The 19,488-nt window shown below is 41.8% G+C and overlaps 1 protein-coding gene across 1 annotated transcript; it reads right to left on the bottom strand.

Annotated features, from left to right (window-relative positions):
- Positions 1-1,184: 1,184 nt before the first annotated feature.
- On the bottom strand, positions 1,185-11,135 carry LOC139656479 (glutamate receptor ionotropic, NMDA 1-like; the record flags this gene model as incomplete). The annotated part of the gene is made up of 8 exons (XM_071534075.1): positions 10,884-11,135; positions 8,182-8,316; positions 7,671-7,847; positions 4,547-4,609; positions 3,674-3,771; positions 2,820-2,941; positions 1,456-1,630; positions 1,185-1,329 (listed from the first exon to the last, which is right to left on the bottom strand). Coding segments are annotated over exons 1-8 (1,164 nt in total), but the record flags the coding sequence as incomplete, so codon positions are not given.
- Between the last annotated feature and the right edge of the window lie 8,353 nt (positions 11,136-19,488).

The raw sequence follows: 19,488 nt of genomic DNA on the forward strand, positions 1-19,488 counted from the left end.
GTGACCAACTTTTATTCCTCATAGACCAAAAGCATCCACGTTTATTTTGTCCTGATTATCCCCAATGTTGCTGCGAGTCGACCAATCCAGGTTTTCAGTACTGCTTCAAAATATGATTATTACGATTATGATTACGATTATGATTATGATTATAAACTTTATTTGTAAAGCACCTCATACATGGTTTGCAGCTCAAAGTGCCAGACATAAAATGGAACATTAAAAGAAGTAAAAACAACAACAAATAAACAAGGAAACAACAAAAGAAATCAAATCAATGAGGGTCAAATAATAATAAATAACTAAAATAGTAATACAATAATAAAAAATATAATTAAGATAAAATAATCATAAAAAATGAACATACAAATAAGAATAATATTTTTAAAAAAATCTATTGGAATGCCATCTTAAAAAAGTGTGTTTTTGATTTTGTCTTTTATGAAGCCTGACGAATCTCCGCTGGGAGATTATTCCAAATTCTGGGTGCTCAGAAACAAACAGCAGCCTCTCCACTTCTCCTACCCTATAACAGTGGAGATTGCTCAATAAACCGCCGTTTGATGATCTTAAGCAGTGACTCATATTCCTTCAGGCGTTCTGATAAGTATGCAGGTGCAAAACCATGTAGTGCCTTTTAAAACAAGTAAAAGAACCTTAAAATCAATTCTAAAAGAGAGAGGAAGGCAGTGCACTCTACGAACAAGTAATCCCTTAAAATACCCTTACATTTACATTAATTCATCCCTTAATTCATGTAAGATCCCCTTAAAATGAATTAAGGGAGTTGGAGGAGACCCTATCAAAACCACCTTAAACACCCCTTAATGTTTGACTGCTTACTTTCTAATTTAATGAAAAATGACAGGAACTTTCCATTAATAACTCATTAATAACCATGTAAACCATGAACAAAAGGCATGAAAAATACTTTAATTTCTAGTGTCTCCACGAATCAACCCCTGACTAAAAGCCCTTAAAAACCCATGATGCTAACCTTACTTTTTTAAAGCCGTCTTAGTTTTAATGGATAATTTATGTTTATGTAATGAAAATTAAGGACATTTCAGAGATAAAATTAAGGGCTCTGGTTTCATAGAGCGGCCAATAAGATCATCTTTGTTTTTTTTATTCTTCCTCTGTCGTTGTGATTATAAGAGATGCTTATATGTGAGTCAGCTGACCTGAGTTCCATTGTAAATGCCAACTTGAATGAGCCGACTCTTCTGGTAGTTGAGAATACTGTAGTGGGCGTACTTCCTATCTCCATCGTCGTTGAACTCCACGCGTCCCGTAAGGCCCTCTGGGTACTTGGATGACATCAGCACCCTGTGGCGAGATGAGAGTGTGGTGGGCGATCACACGTGAGCGCGTGAACGTAGCGTATGTGTGCTTTTTTAAAAGAGAATGGAAGATAGGAAGAGAGAGCATGTGCCAATCGACAGGCGAGCCTACCGTTTAAAGAGGGGCCCTGTTTTCCAGATGTTGGTGTTCCCCACACAGCCTCTCGGGGGTTCCGTGATATTCTCCTTCTCAAAGAGTTCCTGGATGGACTGGGCCACTACAGCTACCGCATCATTGATATGGGCTGACTCATTCTTCCCGTTGATGAGCTGGAGGCCAATCAGACCTGAGGCCCGGCCAACGACAAACGACAAAAGATAATCACTGGCCTGAGCTGACATCAGCCTCTCCGGATCCTTTTGCAATACACCAAGTAAAAACTTATAGGGCCTCCGGTTTAGACATCCTGAACAAAGGTCAAACATCAGCTGCATGATCCATCTTTGTTGCCTGTTGCCTCACGGGATGAAGCTAATCTCTCTAAAAAATAACATAAAGATATCCGCATTTTGTCAATTATGAGACGAGGCAGCAGAAATAAATGGATCATTTTCCTGATGTTGCCACTGATGACCTTTTCCCAGCATGAGCAAAGAGTCCCTTGAAGTTGGATTTTTTTTGTTTTTTCAGCCCTACCAGCTAGGGGATCAGGTTGGGGAACCGGCACAGGCAAAGCATTGTACGTGTGGAACCAAACAAAACACACCATCAGACCTATGCTAGCACCGATTAAGCAGAACACATCGATAATCCAACTTCAGCTAAGTTTTCCGATTGCAACTAGGTCCATCAAGTCTTGCAGACTCCTGGAAGAAGCCACAGTGGTGATTGAAGAGACTGGAACAGGTGCGCGGACACGGGACAGGACAACAAACTCTCTGCAGGAGGGTGGTGGTGGTGGTGGGGGGGGTTGTTTGTGTTTGAGTGCCTGGGGGGAGGGAGACGCTTGACTTTTGTGACCACAAAGTGATAATATTATGTGAGACTTGTGCGGAAATCCAGGGACAGAGAAAAAGGACTGTTGTAGCTTACCATTCTATCTCAGTTACACTTCAATGTGGGGGTTGCAAAACTCCCTTTATAATTCATGAGAACCAAGCTATTAACATGGCAGAATAGCACAATGAAATCAGCTGTGGATAACCCAAAGTTGTTTTTACATATAAACATATACAGTATGTGTGTGGGTTATATCATCTTGCATTTTGACTGCACTTTAGATAAAGTAAAAATGGTGGGATATAAATGTTTAAACTAAGAACTGAGTGTAGTTACATGGCTCATTAAACCTTTAAACACAGAATGCTTAAACGTTTAAATGCTTAACATACAACAAGCAATTATACAGTTAATCATGTGATGCATCCATCGTATCGGTTAATCTCTCTCTAATCCTGTATGTATTATGACTGGCCCTCTGAGTAAAGCCAGAGTTAACTCATTTATTTCCACTGATCTTTGATGGATAAACGTACCGTCTGGTGCCTCACTTAGGGCTTTACCCGACATCTCCCGCTCGCCCACCAGCCACACGTAGCCTGAGCCTGTCATGTTGAGGAAGCGGGCAGCCTTGTACACTGCGGCAGCGTCCTCCTCACTAGAATTTGCCATATTGAAAGACGGTTATTTGTCAAGAATGTCGCAGTATGCCGAACAATGCCAGAATTACAAGTGTAAGGAGTAAATGTTGTGATAATCTGGATTTTAGGAGTGGTAGATTAACTCTCTGCTTGTTTTGGATTTGTACATGCATGCTGTCCATTTTGTCTTGATGTGACATGTCTTTATCATTAAGGTGAGAGCTTTTAATGAATTCTGTGAGGTTTCAATCTCACCTGCACACTCTTATTGTTTGTGCTTGCTTTAACCCAATGCAACTTTGTGTAAATTTATCATTATGTGCAAATAAAACCCTCAAAATGTATCCATCTGATACTGGCGCAATGGGAGCATCAATGGCATTATCAAGCAGGTATGAGGTAAACATAATAATACTTTTTTACATGATCCCTATGAAAATGGGTAAAAATTCCATGGGATTTCTTATTCTTATTTTTATTCCTTGAGCTCATTTCCAAAGCAATATGTACTCAATTAGGAACTTACATTCATCATTCAATGTTATCTAAAATGTCAAAGATCCAGCACCTACCTACAATGTTTACTACCATCTACTATTGTTTAGTACTTACCCACTATTGTTTAAAAAGCTCCATAATCTGTTTTTGTTTTTTGCAACCAATCATTTTGTAAGAGTAGGTGTCACATCATTTTCAAATGGCGAACATGTAATTTTGGACCAAGATCCTGAAATTGTTCAGTTTCTCACCTGGCGGAGAGGATGATGACACGGGCCTCCAGCTCTTTAGCCTCCAGCAGCAGGGCAGTTAAGTTAGTCTCCTGGCTGAACTGGAGGACTTTCTCTGCCTGTGATCGGGGCATAAGAAAGGTCAAGCCAGCTACTTATCCCTAACTTAGACACCATGCTGCCTCTTTACCTGCTTTGTTTGAGTTCGGTTGATTTTGTTTGAAAACGGGAGACAGAGAAAAAAAGGAAAGCGATCCAGGGGAATCGGCTGAACTAAAAAAAAAAAAAAAAAAAAAAAAAAAGCTTGAAGGGAAAAAACTTTTGCATTTGTTGCATGCAAACTGAGGGTTATCAAGGCTCCAAAGAAGGACGTGCATGTTAGGTAGGGGGAAGAAGAAGGTCAATGCAACCAGTAACTAAAAACGGGTGAAGGGGAGTGAGGAGGACTTTTTCCCCCAACAAAAAAACTGTTGAAAACTAGGGAAGTGCTACAGAACAGGAGGAAGTAGCATCTGGGAAACGGTTTTGTCCCACACTACCGGTTCTCCACAAAGGAATGGACTTGCAAACTCTTTTGTGTGTGTGTTTGTGTGTTCTGAGTACATGCATTCCTTTATTGAAGGAGAAAATGAAAATGATAAAAGCGGGGCGCTGGTCACTGATTTCTTTTTTTTTTTTTTTTTTTTTTTTTTAAATAACCGAAAATTATAGATTTTTCATAACAAAATCATTCTTCATTGAAATCATAGGGAAATGTCTCAAAGTAAAAAATAAAGAAAACACGTGCTACCAAGAGAGGGACATTTCTGGGTCGGCTGGTGACTGGTTGGGCTGGTTTCTAGTTGCTACGTTTGGAAAGTTGGTGGGCGGCGTGCATTGACCATGCAAATATACCTTAGGTCCTCGCTTGTTGTCATAGGACAGTTGGTCGAGGTTTTCATAGTTCCTTTTTTTATTCTGATGAGTAATGTGCACAGAGAAAATATGCAGACACAGAAAAATATTATAAACAGTTGAAAATGGAGGGCAGTAAAGCATTCCAACAAATCTCCACTTTTCTGCTTCAAATTGGGATCTTTAACAGTGGGGCTTGCAAAGAACATCAAAGATGACTTTAAACAATTTGCCATCTGAAAGAATCATGTATACCGCTGAAAGATATTATTCACTATCATTCAAAATGGCAAGACACCAATTCTCTTCAAACTTCATTCAGACAGCTCACACTGCTGGCCTTCAGACATCACCATTTTGAATTCCAGTCAGATCCCATGTATTGTGAGAGGAGGCACAAGGGAGTCCTGCCTGAGACAAGGAGCCATTTTGCAGTGAAATACAGCATCTTTCTGCTTCACAGGCTTCCTTGCACGGCTCACACCTCAGTGCACTCCGGGTCTGTTTCCTTCCCCTCACCAAGTCGACGCTGACGCTGCATTAGTTCATTATACTAGCTGACAAGCAAATTCAAAACAAATCCCATTCACAACTATTCCATTCACATCGGTTGAAAGGATTAGAGGCCTCTTGTGCTCGTATTTAATCTGACGCCGTTGTGGTCTTTGCTGAATCATCTGTAGAAAAACGTCTAGGTTGTTTAAATGTTGAGGTCAAGGCAAAATCTTGAATCATCATCATTCCACAGAAAATCTAGCATTTATCCAACTCTGGATAGCATGTAGAATGTCATTCATTTTTCTTGTGTATTGAAAACACTGCAAAAAAAAGTCAATCTCATCAAGCCATTTAAATTTGTATCCATTCTTACTTTGTCATAAAACAAGCAAAAAATTGTCAGTGGAGTTAGATAATTCCACTTAAAAAAAAAGCCAGCTTGTTTTATCTAGCAAAGTTTCTTGAATCAAGTGACATTATTTTAAGGATAAGGAAGATCACTTGTTTAAGGAAGATTTCACATGATAAAATAAAATTCTGTGAAAGCAGTGAAATCTCACTCAGCTGGCAGGTGTTTTTCTCCTGTTTTGAGAAAACAAAGATTTCAAGACAGACTGCTTGTAAAGGTAAAAGATTACGATTTTTGCAGCACATATTCTTGATTCATAATAATGATAATATGAACCGTTACTGTTACTTAGTTACGCATAAGACTCGAGTTTCCACGTAGAATGCAAATCATTTTTTATCATAAAATGAGAATCTATTTTTATGCGTCTCAGGTACTTGGGGAATTTCTGTTCGTGAGCAACATTCCAGCAGCGTTGCAGAAACCTGGCTTTGTTTTTTTTTTTCCCAAGAGTTCTTCTGAACGCTCTATTTTTGCATCTCCAGTCAGGCATGAATATTGCATGTTGTGTTGCTCATGTCTGCACTCTGACTAAGTCCATAGTGTCCAGAACCTCTTTGCTGGTATAGTGACAACGATCCCTGTGTGACTGTCGCTGTGCTTTGTGCCTGGCTTCACAAATGATCCTCCGTGAAGCTTAAAGTCTGAAGTATAAATATACTACGTTTATGCAACTGAATCTGATAATTAGCAAGAAATACACCTCAGACTCTCAGTTAGAGCTTAATGTGACAAAGCTGTGATCTGTTATGCTGTGATCTCTTATAGTGGCATCATTCAAAATCACTGAAAACAGTCAAAATTTACAACTATATTTACAATTTTAGGCATTCGGCTGACACCCAAAGAAATCACAATGAATGAGCAGGTAAAAGGTTTCATTATCTTGCTGAAGGACAGTTTGACGTGATACATGGCTCTTGACACGCATGGGCTGTTTTGTGAATCAGACCTGTGACCTTTTGTTTATGGGACAATCTAACCATTAGAGTGCCATGCAGCCACAACTAACTGTATGAAAATATATGTATGTGTCATTGCAGCCTCACAGCAGAGAGTGTTGTCGCAGCTCCTCATGGCATTCAATGGGATTCAATGGGATCCAAACTAAGATTACTCAAACATATAAAGGGCTTCCTGGATTCTCATCCGTTTGAGGGGTTTTCAATTGTTTTATCTAGTGCAGGATGTGAGTCACTACCAGACTGTCAGTATCAACCTTTAAATTGCATGAATAAGGTTGCGCAATCCCACGCAATCAATTCAAATGCTCCTCCTTCTTAAAAAGCTATCGGTGACTTTGAATCGATATTGATGCTGATTAATTCATTAAAACAGCTCTGACTTTCCCTGTCACCGCCTGCTGTGGATTGCCATGGATGTGTGTCATGTTAAATTTTTCATCAGCTTCTGATTTAATTACATCTCTAAATCAGGACCCATTTCACTCTGCCACACAATTACAGCAGAAAGCCCCAGAGAGAGGGACAAACATCAGCGAGTGAAAAAAAAAAAAAAAATCCCTCTCCATATCCCAGGGTAATTTCATCATATTAAATGGATGGTAATTGTTTTGCTTTTTTTTCACCCCTCTTTTCCTAAAGGGCATACATCATCACAGTCTCAAGTCTGTTTTGGCTCAAGGTAGATCAGCATTTCACTGACCCACATGCACAGCTCAGAGCTAAACTTAAAATGGATGCGTCAATGGTGGTATCTCTGAAGGCAAAAACATCCCCCGAATCTTATGCGCGACCTAGAAGGGTATAAAGAGCACAAGGCCTCTGTGTACCATAATGCAGCCAGCCATCCATTACATATTGTGCCTCCAGGAGAGTAAAGGAACACCTGACTACCACCACGGCCCCCACAAACACATCCCTCCGCACAACAGTCTGTGATGGTTTGCAAAGCCCCAGGTTAAAGTCCACTATTTGGCTCCCAATGTGGATAGACACAGGATAATTTGGACTATGGCGAAAAGCAACGTGAAGATGAGTAAATAAACATACAAACTTTTGTCAGATTAGACCACATTAGACGCTGTCGATGTCTCTAGGAATGTTAGCCAATGTTTACACAATGGTGAGAAAGAGATGTGGCCACACAACAGAAAGGAAAACAGTTACATACATAGAAGACCTTTGAGGTTTAAGCCTTACACACGCGCGCGCACCACACACACTCTGGGGGTCCCTGGGAGCCGGAGTGTCTCACCTTTGTCTCCCTCTCCTCCAGGAGGGTCTCCAGCCTCTTTTGAGCGGCGCGGCCCTCGTGGTCGTCGCTCACGATCAGGATGATGTGGTTCCAGCGGAACTCGCGCATCATGTCGAACCAAACGTGAGCCTGGTGCGAGTAGGGAGGGACTGTCCGCAGGAAGGACAGATGGATACTCTGGGGAGGAAATGCGGAGTGAGTAAACAGAAATTGGATTGGTGTGCCGTTTTGCGGTCGCCGTAAAGATTCGTTCATACTGCCTCACGATGTCCCACTGCAATGGAAACATTACTCAGGTCAGCGTCATTATTAATGATGTCCTTTCAATTTTCAGTTGGAAAAGCCATTTAATCACAGCTACCCTAATGGACAGTGACGGGATGTTTAATCTACGGAGCTTTTGAAGCCGCCCCCCAGGGAGCTCCTAACTCCCTCGCACTCCTTTCGCTCTCCTCCTGTTTCTCTCTCTCTCTCTTACTCACTATATTTCCCTCTCCGATCCATCACTCACCTTGTCGGAGTAGATGGACATGCGGGTGGTGAGACCCACCACAGGAATGCGGTAGAAACCGGCAGTGTAGGACACCGGTGTCGGAGTGAGGTGGTCGTTGGACTGGGGAGGGTGACTCACCAGGATAGCGTAGACCTGCAGAGGCAAGGACATTAGTCATGTCAACTTTTGTATATTTGGCTGCCTCAACAGACTGCAAGAGCTAATAACTGTGTAACTCTTACAGGCATAAAGAGAGAATGGTAACATCACTAGAGGGTTACCTGTACCCCGCAAGTGCCCAGATAGCCTGTGTGTATCTATTAGTTTTACATTTATACTTACATTTTAAGCATTTAGCTGATGCTCTTATCCAGAATGACTTGCAATGAATACAGCAGTTGACATAAACTGAAATTCCTACATTACCAGCATTGCAAGCAGCCACTAGTAAGACTTGACCTTTATTCTTTTAGTGCATTTTAATTCTTTATTTATTCCCTCTTCTTATACACTTCATCTCTTTTTTTTTTATTGATATTATTCTGTATTTCTTATCTAATGTCTTGTGTAAAGAACTTTGAATTGCCTTTGTGTATGAAATGTGCAATATAAATAAACTTGCCTTGCCTTGCCTTGCCTTGAGAAATATGTAAGTAATAGTCCTGTCTGCCAGAATATTTATGTACACTAGGCAAAAAGTCTGTAAAGGGGAGTGAGGGATAAAGTCATCTATAACAGAGAAATAGAGAGTAAAGGTTTTTTCCCTTATAAAAATTTCCCCACTGTGTGGGCTGGCAAACTGATATTCGTTTGTGCCCAGTTGGTTTACTTTTATCCTTGCATGAGGCAAACCAATGCCGGCCAAGTACTGCAGGTGAAAAAAAAATGCCTTTCTGTGTGATAAGATGGCATAAATTTCTGTCTTGAAGCTCAGCCTTGAGAAAAGCCTCTGAGATCCAAACGGGGAGGAAGAAAGCTGGCAAGACTACGCAGATATGGATTGCTCGATATGAGCAGCCCGTATGGTTGGGTCGAAAATGAGGTCTTTCATCCAAGGACTGCTCCCAGGCATCTACTCTTCCATCTGCCATGGACTTTCCTTCTCAGTGACTATTATCACCAAAGAGCCAACCTCATCTAATTAAACCTTCCATGGGCAGATAGACATAGACTGATTAAGTAGGTGTGATTCTTTACGCAGGAATTTACAACAAAAGGTGTGTGTAAAGCACAGTGAACCATTGTGGTTGTAATCTCTAGAGCCTGATGGTTGGATTACACGCTAATGTATTGGGCGAGCATGTGACAAGATACAGTATGCTACAGTATTATTCTACAAGCCTCTATCAATTAGAGTTATTACACTAAGCAGAGGGCCAGGGACATTAGAGCAGCACTAAAGCAGAGGGAGTGCTGTGTGTGTATTATTTGTGGGCATGTAATTATGTGTGTGTGTGTGTGTGTGTGTGTGTGTGTGCGAGAGAGAGAGAGAGAGAGAGGGGGAGAGAGAGAGAGAGAGAGAGAGAGAGAGAGAGAGAGAGAGAGAGAGAGAGACACTTCACGCCTCAACACTCTGCGACATGATGTTGGCGCTTTTTAAAAGCCATGTTGAGCATTACATGAGAGGATGGTCTAGGCAATTCAGTGTGCTTCAGTGTTTTAACAACTCTCAAAGGGCCATACACACTCACACTATGCATAACTTATGAAATATGTTTTGTTTGTTAGATTTGCAGCACATATGGTATGAACCTTCAGGCCATTTGAACTGTAAAAACAAATTATCTTCTGTACCATGAAAATCTGCACATAAGTAAATGTTTTAATATGAAACCCAATTCTAGCATACTTCTACGATGTATACATTTTCACAATTTTTCCATGTTATCATTTCATCATATCACACAGCCACTGATACTGTTGAATGAGTGATCCTCCCCAGGAAGCTAAAATACAGAAGCTGTGTGCACAAACGCTACAGCCATATAAGAGCTCCGTTTGGCAAAAAATTATCATGTAGCACACACAGTGGAAGTAGAACTACAGCCAAGTCGTTAATTGTGAGTGATGCATCGCTCATTTCACTCCTCATTGGTTCCTTTGCAGTTCAGTAGATCTGCAGCTGTGCACTCTGAACTGTACAGTTGCCCTCTCATCCGAGATATGCCCCAAACGAAAGGCTATTTTTGGATGTCCGTAAAACAGACGCTTCTTGTGCGCTTCTAATTTGTAGGTCTTGTGTGTAAACCGTAGGGAGAGTGAAAAGGTGAATGCCAAATTGGGACAGCTGGCCTGCCTATCATGATGCATGGACTTGCAAAGTGTTTTCCCAATTTGGAATGAACCTACTGTATATTATACAATGTAAAAGTGACAGACAGTGATTCAGAGTTCAAGATTAATGATATGGTCATGGCAAATGACGTGGTCACGCAATATCGACTTGAATGCCCTATTACCCACTCCAGCGGCCCTTGAGTCAGACAAGAGAGCTGATTATGGCAGCGGAGGAAAGGTTCACTGAACGACCCAACTTTTAATGGCAACGCACGGAGATATCTATATAGACAAAAACACTAATGTACAGTCAAATAGCAAACGACTTGTGCAGGTGTGTATGGAGCATGGAGCCTGTGAATTAGGCTATACAGTATGTTATAAATCAATGATTAGAGGCAAGTGTTTGATGTAGCGCCCATGCAGTGGTGACGGCAAACTACCTGACTGGAGATGAGGTCCTCGCAGACAGAGAGAGCCATCTGAATGGCGTTGGGTTTATGCGTTACGGAGATGGCGGTCAGCTTGAATTTGTCTCTGCCGTAGATCTGGTTGGCTTGGGTCACGGCATCTTTGAAGACCTGCTCGTATCTCTTCTGGCTCAGGACGGCCCCGATGTTCACGATCTTCGGCTCGCAGCCGGCCCGCGCACAAGAGCACGAGAGGAGCACCGCCAGCAGAAACAGACGCATCGTGTGAACCACCAAACAGCACAGTGCAGCCCGGTCGCTTCTCTCCCTGGTGGCGGGTCGGCTCGACCAGCTTCTGGACAGCACGGCTCACCCAATTGATGCGACTGCAGCCACAATCCAGGTGGGCGGTGTGGGGGTGGGAGGAAAAAAAAATCACTGACGGTGGATTTACGTGCAATGCGGAGGAATGTGCATGATCATATTAGGACATCAACCGCAGCATGCACAGCCTTGTGGATTGCCCAAACTGCACTATCCACCTCTCCTGCTATTCTACCATAGTCGCTATCCTTTGCAAGTTTCTTCTAACCCCCCCTGCTGTTTTAAGAGAAGAATTAAACCATAATCCAAGCTTTCAGGCAGCCTCCTTTTCCGGAGTGTGTATCGCTCTCTTGTTCCTCCGTGGGCTCTGTGCGGGGTGATTACACTGATGCGTCGCTGGTCGCTCCGGGCTGAGCGGCTGCTGTCCTTGGTGCTGACAGCTGTGCATGCGCGCCGCGGCGGTTGCGCGCCCCTGCCGTCTACCCCGGTTTGCGCGTTGGCGTGTTCTGCTTGCTGCCGCTGCTGCTTGCTGCTGCTGCTGCTGCTGCTGCTGCTGGAGCAGAAGGAAAGAAGCTGATCGTCTGAAAAATAAATGCCTACTTGTTCAAAATGCCCCGACAATGATGTTATTCATAATAGGGCACGAAAGGCAAAGATCGCGGAGAGCAGCGCACGAGACAAAGGCATGTTACAAGACTGGGGCATGACTGTTAGACTATAGGGGGCTATGGGCTACAAAATCAATTCAGATCAATTTATGGATTTGTGTGTGTGTGTGTGTGTGTGTGTGTGTGTGTGTGTGTGTGTGTGTGTGTGCGTGCGTGCGTGCGTGCGTGCTTTGGAATGTGGAATGAGAGCCGTCACTGTGACCCAGACGACTGTGTGAGATTTTCACCCCCACATAATTGCAGTAAAGAAAACAGCAGATGGGGGGGGTGGCTGTTCATTCCGCTCTAACGGGTCCAGGTCACAGTTGAACGAGACACACGAGGCCTTGATGCAAATGATTTTTCCACCACTCCAAGAGGAAGGGAATTGGGATGGGATGTCTGGCATGTGTAGCTCTCCGCATCACCAAACAGTTAATTAATCACGCGGCCATGTCAGTGTCATCCGTACATCTCATGCCTCTTCAATCACGCCACGCCGTCGCACCTCGACACAGTTTTGGGTGATGCACGTCTTGGCCTGCGACAACAGCACCCATCACCCGTGACAAACCCGGAGAGTATAACGCGCATTCTTTTTTATTTAATCATGCATGTATTGACAGGAGCAAATCAGATTGTGTGGATGTTGTGTAATCTCATTGAAGGCAAACCGTCCCTTGTTTGAGGAGATGGAGCAGAGTGTTAAAGTAACCGGAGCATCCCCACAGCTACATGAGCAGAAGGAATCAACCTTGGTTACCTAGGAAACAAGACTTCTACAACACACACTCACACACACACGCAGTACACACGCGCGCGGGGGGATTTTAACGTTAAGGAAATACTCCCTGGCACTCCCTACAGTAGGCTTTTTCATCACAGCAGGAAATGTCGAAATAAATCACTTGAACAGAACACATAAGTGACATGCAACACGCAAACATGAAAGGTAAAAAGACCTCTCAGTCAGAGAGGCCGTATGAAACGGTGGTTTATTCTTTTATTTCTAAGTCAATTATTAATATAGTCAAATATTTAAATATTTTATCCTGAGGGGAATTACCCCAGGGCCTGGTGTGTTTATTCCATGTGTGAGTATCAAGAATGATGGCTTTGAAACTAAAATTGAAAAAGGTGGTTTGGAAATTAGGGCAGTAAAATCAGTCTACTGAATTATGAATCAAACAACACAGTGGTGTCTCTCTGTGTTCCGCTGAGCTGATAAATTAATAACAAGGCTGAAGAAATCAACATTGCCTATCAGCTGCTGGTTAATTTTCCAATATTACTTCAATATCATTTGATACGGTTTTTCATTTTTGATAACTTTAAACATGGAAAATATCACATAAAGTAAAAGTGGATATTATTTAGGCTGCAGACTGGATAATTCCTCCCATTCTTTCAAAATGACTCCTGGAAAACAATTAAGCTTGTTCAGTATTCTGCACAAGAAAACCCCCTCAGACAAAGCTGTATTAAACACAAAAGCATTGTATAACAGGGTATTTTCAAAGAAAATATACTAATGCAGTAAGCCAACCCACACTTTAAGCTGATATGGTGAGTAATCTTGAAATTGTATTTTCCTGTGCAGTGTTGAGCAGAGCTGCTAATGATTACCCTCCCAGCCTGGGGGTGACTGCCACAGCCAGTTTGTGTTAAACTCGCCACTTACGGGATGGGCTTGACAGCGTTAAGGCCTCTTATTATATGTTGTTATGAGGCCCTCCCTCCCTGTCCCTCTTCCAGCCCACCCACCTAACACTCACACATCAATAAAGCTGGACCAATCTGCAATGCAGCCATTATATAATGTTGTTTGGTGCCAGAGCAACATACCGTATCCCGACCGTAAGGACAAACACTCAAGACGAGTGACACGGTCTCACAATGAGACTAAAGTGCATGCACAAACTCAAATGGAAGTGTGCACACACTGACACACACAGATGCACAAACACACACACACACACACACACACACACACACATACAGACACATGGACACACTCTTCAGTTCACACTTTGAGCAGTCCACCCACACAGAAGAAACACAGACTCACACACACCACCCACACATTCGAAGGGAAGGAGAAGGACACAAGTGTGTTTTATCAGTCTATGTGTGTGTGTGTGTGTGTGTGTGTGTGCGTGTTTTTATTTGAATTTTATTTGATAGGGACGATGCAATTTAACATAGTTCCAATACAGAGCATGAAACTGATGTGCTGCACAGAGAGATTATAGCTATTGCTAATTTTCAACTCTTGTCCCTAGTTGGGCTTTTACACGTACAGTGTAATTAAAATATACAGCTTTCAGTATCATAAAACCACAATACACTACAGATATGGAAATACAATAAAATACACATACCACAATACACATACCACAATACATCAATACACATACACCATACACCAAAAGTAATTTAGAGTACAATTAGCTAAAAATGAGTACAGCTCTGGTTTGCTTTTAGCCAGCACTTAACCTTTGTTGTAAAAGATTTTATATCTGGAATTAATTTGATTTCAGCTGGTAATGTGTTCCAGAGTTGACAGCCCTTTATGGAGAAAGCTGATTGTCCAAATTTAGATCTACGATGTGGTATTTTACAGTTGCCATTCACCATGCTCCTAGTTACTCTGTTACTGTCTTGTCTTTGGATATATCTGGAAAGAGGCTCTGGGGCTTGACCGTTGACACATTTGAAAAACTAATTTGAGAAAACAAAAATGAGTAAAGCTCTCAAGGCTAAGTAGATTGTATCTTTTTAGTATGTGACAGTGATGCGTGTTTGAAAGAAAGGCAGAAAGAGAGGAGCAATGGGGAAGAAGGAACAGAGAGAGCATGTCACATTTGACTCCTACATGCTTTAGCGCTTAGCATGACAGCGGTGCATTTGTCTGCAAACTGCGTGTCTTCAACTCTCGTGTTGCTGTTTGTGTCAAATACAAGCATGTTCAGAGCATGTGAGCTCGGACTTGAACGCATGTAGTCGAGTGGCGTGAAGAAGTGAAAATTACAACAGGTCTGAGATGACTGTAATGCATCAAGCAGCGTTTTGCAGAGTTAATCTGTGTAGTTGTTGTTTGATGCCTGTGACACGCTGCCCACATTAGCTGAATGAAGGGTAAGAGCAAAGCAGTTCATAGCCTGCCAGTTCGTTGACATAAACATGCAGGAGGAATACTGCGGTTGAGATCTGGAAAATGGATTGCCTCAATGCGTCACCCACAGATGGATGCCTGCCTATCTGATGTGTTTCTCATGTAGTGTGAAGTCCCTGCATAAATTATGGATGCGTGAGCTGTGATGTATTCAAGTATTCATGCTGCAGAGAATACAGAGAATCTTCCAGGCTAGATTCCATCTTTACTCTGAAACACGCAGCAAAACCTTGTGGTCTATTGGGCTGAAAATCCAACTGATCAATACGGAGAGCGTACTGTTATTTCTCCTTTGCATTTTCCTAATTGAGACAATATACTGTGTACTGGCAGAGGTTGGGGTCTTAAACACTACACCATCTGATTCCTGTCCAAAGTGCAGAATATAGCTTTTGGAAATGTTTAATAAATAAGCATGTTTTCTTTGTCGAGTTACAATAACTTAACGCCATTAAAAACTAACTAGGTTTAGTTTGAGAAAAGAAATTCTACATGCAAATATTTGTGATGATAACACAAAAACAATTAAACTATTCGTTCATCAAAAAAAAAACTCCCTTAGCATCTGTAACTGCTGCACACACTTTCTTCATGCGAACAGTCAGTTTTTCCAGGCGTTCCTCAGAGATGCTCTGCCTGCCTCTTGCAGGACGTCCCAGAGGCAAAACCTTCTCTTCAGACCAAAGAAAACACTTTGATGAACATGAAGCTAAGTGTTGAAAAGATAGGCCTACAGTATATCCAGTATTAGTAAATAGCTATTTTATGTTAAATAAATCAAATAGTACTTACAAATAGTACTACTACTTTTGACAGGCTGTGCATATTGAATGTACATGCTGAGTGTATGTATAGTTTACTGTCCATCATGTGTCTTGGACTGTCTCTTTGCATTATATGTGAGGTCCTGAGGTACAGTATGTTTCTTTCAGTGCTCAGTGTTATGTCTCTACATCAATGTGCCCAAGACAAGATTCCTGTACATTTATTATTTCTGTTTTTTTTGTTTTTGGTATACAATATATTCAACTCAACAGTTTGAAGCAACATTTCACGTTGGTTGAGCCTTTTCTCTTATCAGCGCATATACATTTGTACAAATTAAGGACAGTTAACCACCAACACTGGCTGCTGTGGGAACATGTAGTATTGAAGATCTAGTCTAAAAAAATCCTGCTTCTTAGATATAATATAAACAAGGTAAAGCAGATCCAGGTAATATTATTTCATGTAGTGTCCAGGTTCCCACTTGAAAGTCCACAACATGAGGGGGGCGTTTGTGCTCCTGACTAAAGGCTTTGTTGACTAAAGTCCAATGAGATGAAGAAAACGCTCACTGGCAACATACTAAAGAGGCTCTTCAGATGCAACAGAGGGTGATTTATTTACATAGTGCAAAAATAAATATGCAGTGTAGTGTCAACAGTGTAGTGACAAAAAGTGAATGTTTCGGTCCCCAGACCATCCTCAGCACAAGTTCACACTTTCAATGAACTAATTTTGCTTCTTTGCATTTGTTGATTTTGAGATGTTGGAAAGGAAAGCCTGACTGCCAGCAGTGATCTGCAGGTCGAGTAATGCTGCCAGATGCCAGCTGCAGAATTACTCTGCGGAGCTGCACATACCATGAAGTGAAAAAGTGCTACCAAAGTGAAATATCACTTTCATTTCTACTAAAGCTGTAATACTCATACTGTAGAATATCAGAGAGGGCAACATTTCAAAACTTCTAACTATTTCATACCTCTTTTGCCATAGATTATTAAGTGTTAATTGTTAATATTGTAGATTTATGTTTTAACCTAACCTATCCTAGTTTTCTCCTCTATTATTTTTATTGTGCAAGGTTAAAGGTAATCCTTAGTTGGTTGAATCAGTAAAAAAAAAGTCAAAGCATACTCCACACACTGCCAAAAATAAGCAGGACAAAATTCTAGCCAAAATAATCAATTTATTAAAACAAATGCATTGTGACAAACTTAAATGTGCAAGTGTTTTAACAAAAAAACAAAAAGAAAGGAAGAAAAAAGGGTAGAAGGGTTTAGCTCAGCTTTCATAATTGCTCTCTCTTTCTCTCTCTCTCTTTGAATAAATAACACGGATAAAAAGGATAAGATTGTGGGGGCAAGGCTCCTTCATGCGGACTATGAAAGCAGATCCAGCTGGGTTTCTGTTGCTAAGAATATGCAGCAGCAACAGCAGCGAGCAACTGCAGAAGTAGGTCAAAGAGGAAAGAACAGTGCAGGACCCAGAAACTGTAAAGACATGAAGAGTTTTGTTCCAAAATGAAACATCCGCTGTTTGTGGCACCTAATCTTACAAAGTGATGGCACTCTTTAAAGGAAACAAAAGTCCTTGGTTAACAAAATGACAACACTTAGAAACTGGATCTTTCACGTTTTAGTTATATCGAGATATTGAGTGAAAATTCAGCTAATGATTTTTATTTTTTTAATAGATATTCATCATTTTGAAAATGAAATCTTCAGATGCACTCACATATATTCCTATTTAGGAGTCCATATGACTTTTGCCAGCTTTAGGTGGGCAAGATTCAAAACAGACATAAATATGTTATGGTTATGCCAGTGTTACCATCATATCCTGGTCTAAGTATGACATCTAAAAGACTGCTATAGCTCCTTAGAAATTACTCAAGAGTTCAAGGGTGAGTCTACATTTATTGGACTACATGATATGAAAGATAACAAATGAGGTTAATGGAATGATTGAATACAGATTTTGATATCAACAATTTATTGTTTTAGGACAAACTATTGATTCATTCCTGAATGTTAGCTATCCATTTGAGGAAAAAACTGTTGCATGATGTTCATTGCTGAATATTTAAAAATGCAGATGATTGCATTCTCTTAAATATAGACAGTTATTTTCTAGCCGGCAGTCATTTTGCAGGTGCCAAGTAGCTGCTATATCATTTCATCACTGAACATTGTGGAAAGACTCATGAAAGGAACATCCATGCATAGAAAACAGCCCATCAACATCAGGAGGAGTAGCAGGAGGGCCGTTATGGAGAAGCAGAGTGAGTGGTGTCGCATCAGCCTCAGCGCTCTGACAAGGCAAGAGGGGTAGATGCAGCATCCACATATGTTTCTGTGTGTGTGTGCGTCCAGCTGCCGCTCCAGAGCGAAACAGCATGACGGTGGCTCCGTCACGGCCCGAGGTTCAGGGCCGGGACTGACGGGGCCAGAAGCACGGCCCGGCCCGGGCTCATAGACGCTGTTACTGTACACCTCCTCCTGCATCCTCTGGATCTCCCACTGCGGGGAGGGGGTGTTCTGCCGACAGAAGGGACACTGCACTCGGCTGGGATCCTTCGCCCGCCTCAGGATGCCGGCTAAACAGTGATGGCACAGCGTGTGGTCGCAGTTCAATAATGCAATGCGGTGATCTCCTCGCGAGTCGAACCGCTCGTTGCAGATGGGACATTCGTGCCCAGTGCTGCTGCTGCTGCCGCTGCACTGGCTGCTGACACTTCCACTGCATCGAGGCTGATCCGCGCCGTCGGATTCCAGCTCTTGTGGAACAGATGTCTTTTGGTCAGCCCCATCTGTTGGTGTTTGCGTGTCTACTTTGTGATTCTCATACCGGCTGTGCTGCTGCTGCTGTTGATGCTGGAGCAAGGGCCGCATGGCCGAGCCGCTTTCATCCTCCCGCTCCTCTGTTTCCCCGGATAACACTCCATGGGAACTGTCTTCCAGAACAGGCCCGTGCTTTCCTTCCAGTGTAACGACATCTTCCTCCTCAGTTTGAAGGGTATCTGCTTCATCCATGCTTCAGAACAACAATGAAGATGTTTTCCCTGTGTTATATTTAATCCAAAATATGACAGGGTCCTAAGAGAAAGTGTGTTTCCTCAGTACAGTCAGTCTACTTTCTCCTTGGACAAAACTCAACTGAGCCAATTGTTGATGTAATTCTCATTTTTAACAAAGGCAGCTTAGCTCTCTCCCTCTATAACCCCAGCTACGATAAGCACATTCACAGATAAGGAGAGATAAGCAACATTATGAGCCACAGAGAAGTGCCACTGGCCAAGTAGTACAATGAACATTTCACCATTCCACTCAATTTAATGTGTTAAAGTACTCTTTTGCCAGTGGAGAAATGCATGAGCAAACACATTACAGCAGAGTAGACAGATTTATTCTGCATATTTACATAAACATTTGTAGATCATCCAATTACAAAAATAACTTTTAATGTTCAGATGACACAGAAGAGAGAGGTTCATCTGATATTCATATGGAGTATTGTGCTTTCTAACTTTGCTGGTTATTTACTTGGAAATGTATCCCTCTTCTATGACCACCTAAAGATCAAAGGATGCTAAATAAAAACAATAAATAAATAGAAAAAGTAGTAATGCCATACAATCCCAGAAAGCCAGTCCCATCACAAAGGCAATTATTATTACATTATTGCCTTTATATACAGTCGCCTTTCAAAGCAGGCACACTAAAATTTG

The sequence above is a fragment of the Centroberyx affinis genome, unplaced genomic scaffold, assembly GCF_046629955.1.
Source record: "Centroberyx affinis isolate AG114_WGS23_722 - 3 ecotype Tasmania unplaced genomic scaffold, CSIRO-AGI_Caff_v1 ptg002483l_1, whole genome shotgun sequence".
Lineage (NCBI taxonomy): Eukaryota > Metazoa > Chordata > Actinopteri > Beryciformes > Berycidae > Centroberyx > Centroberyx affinis.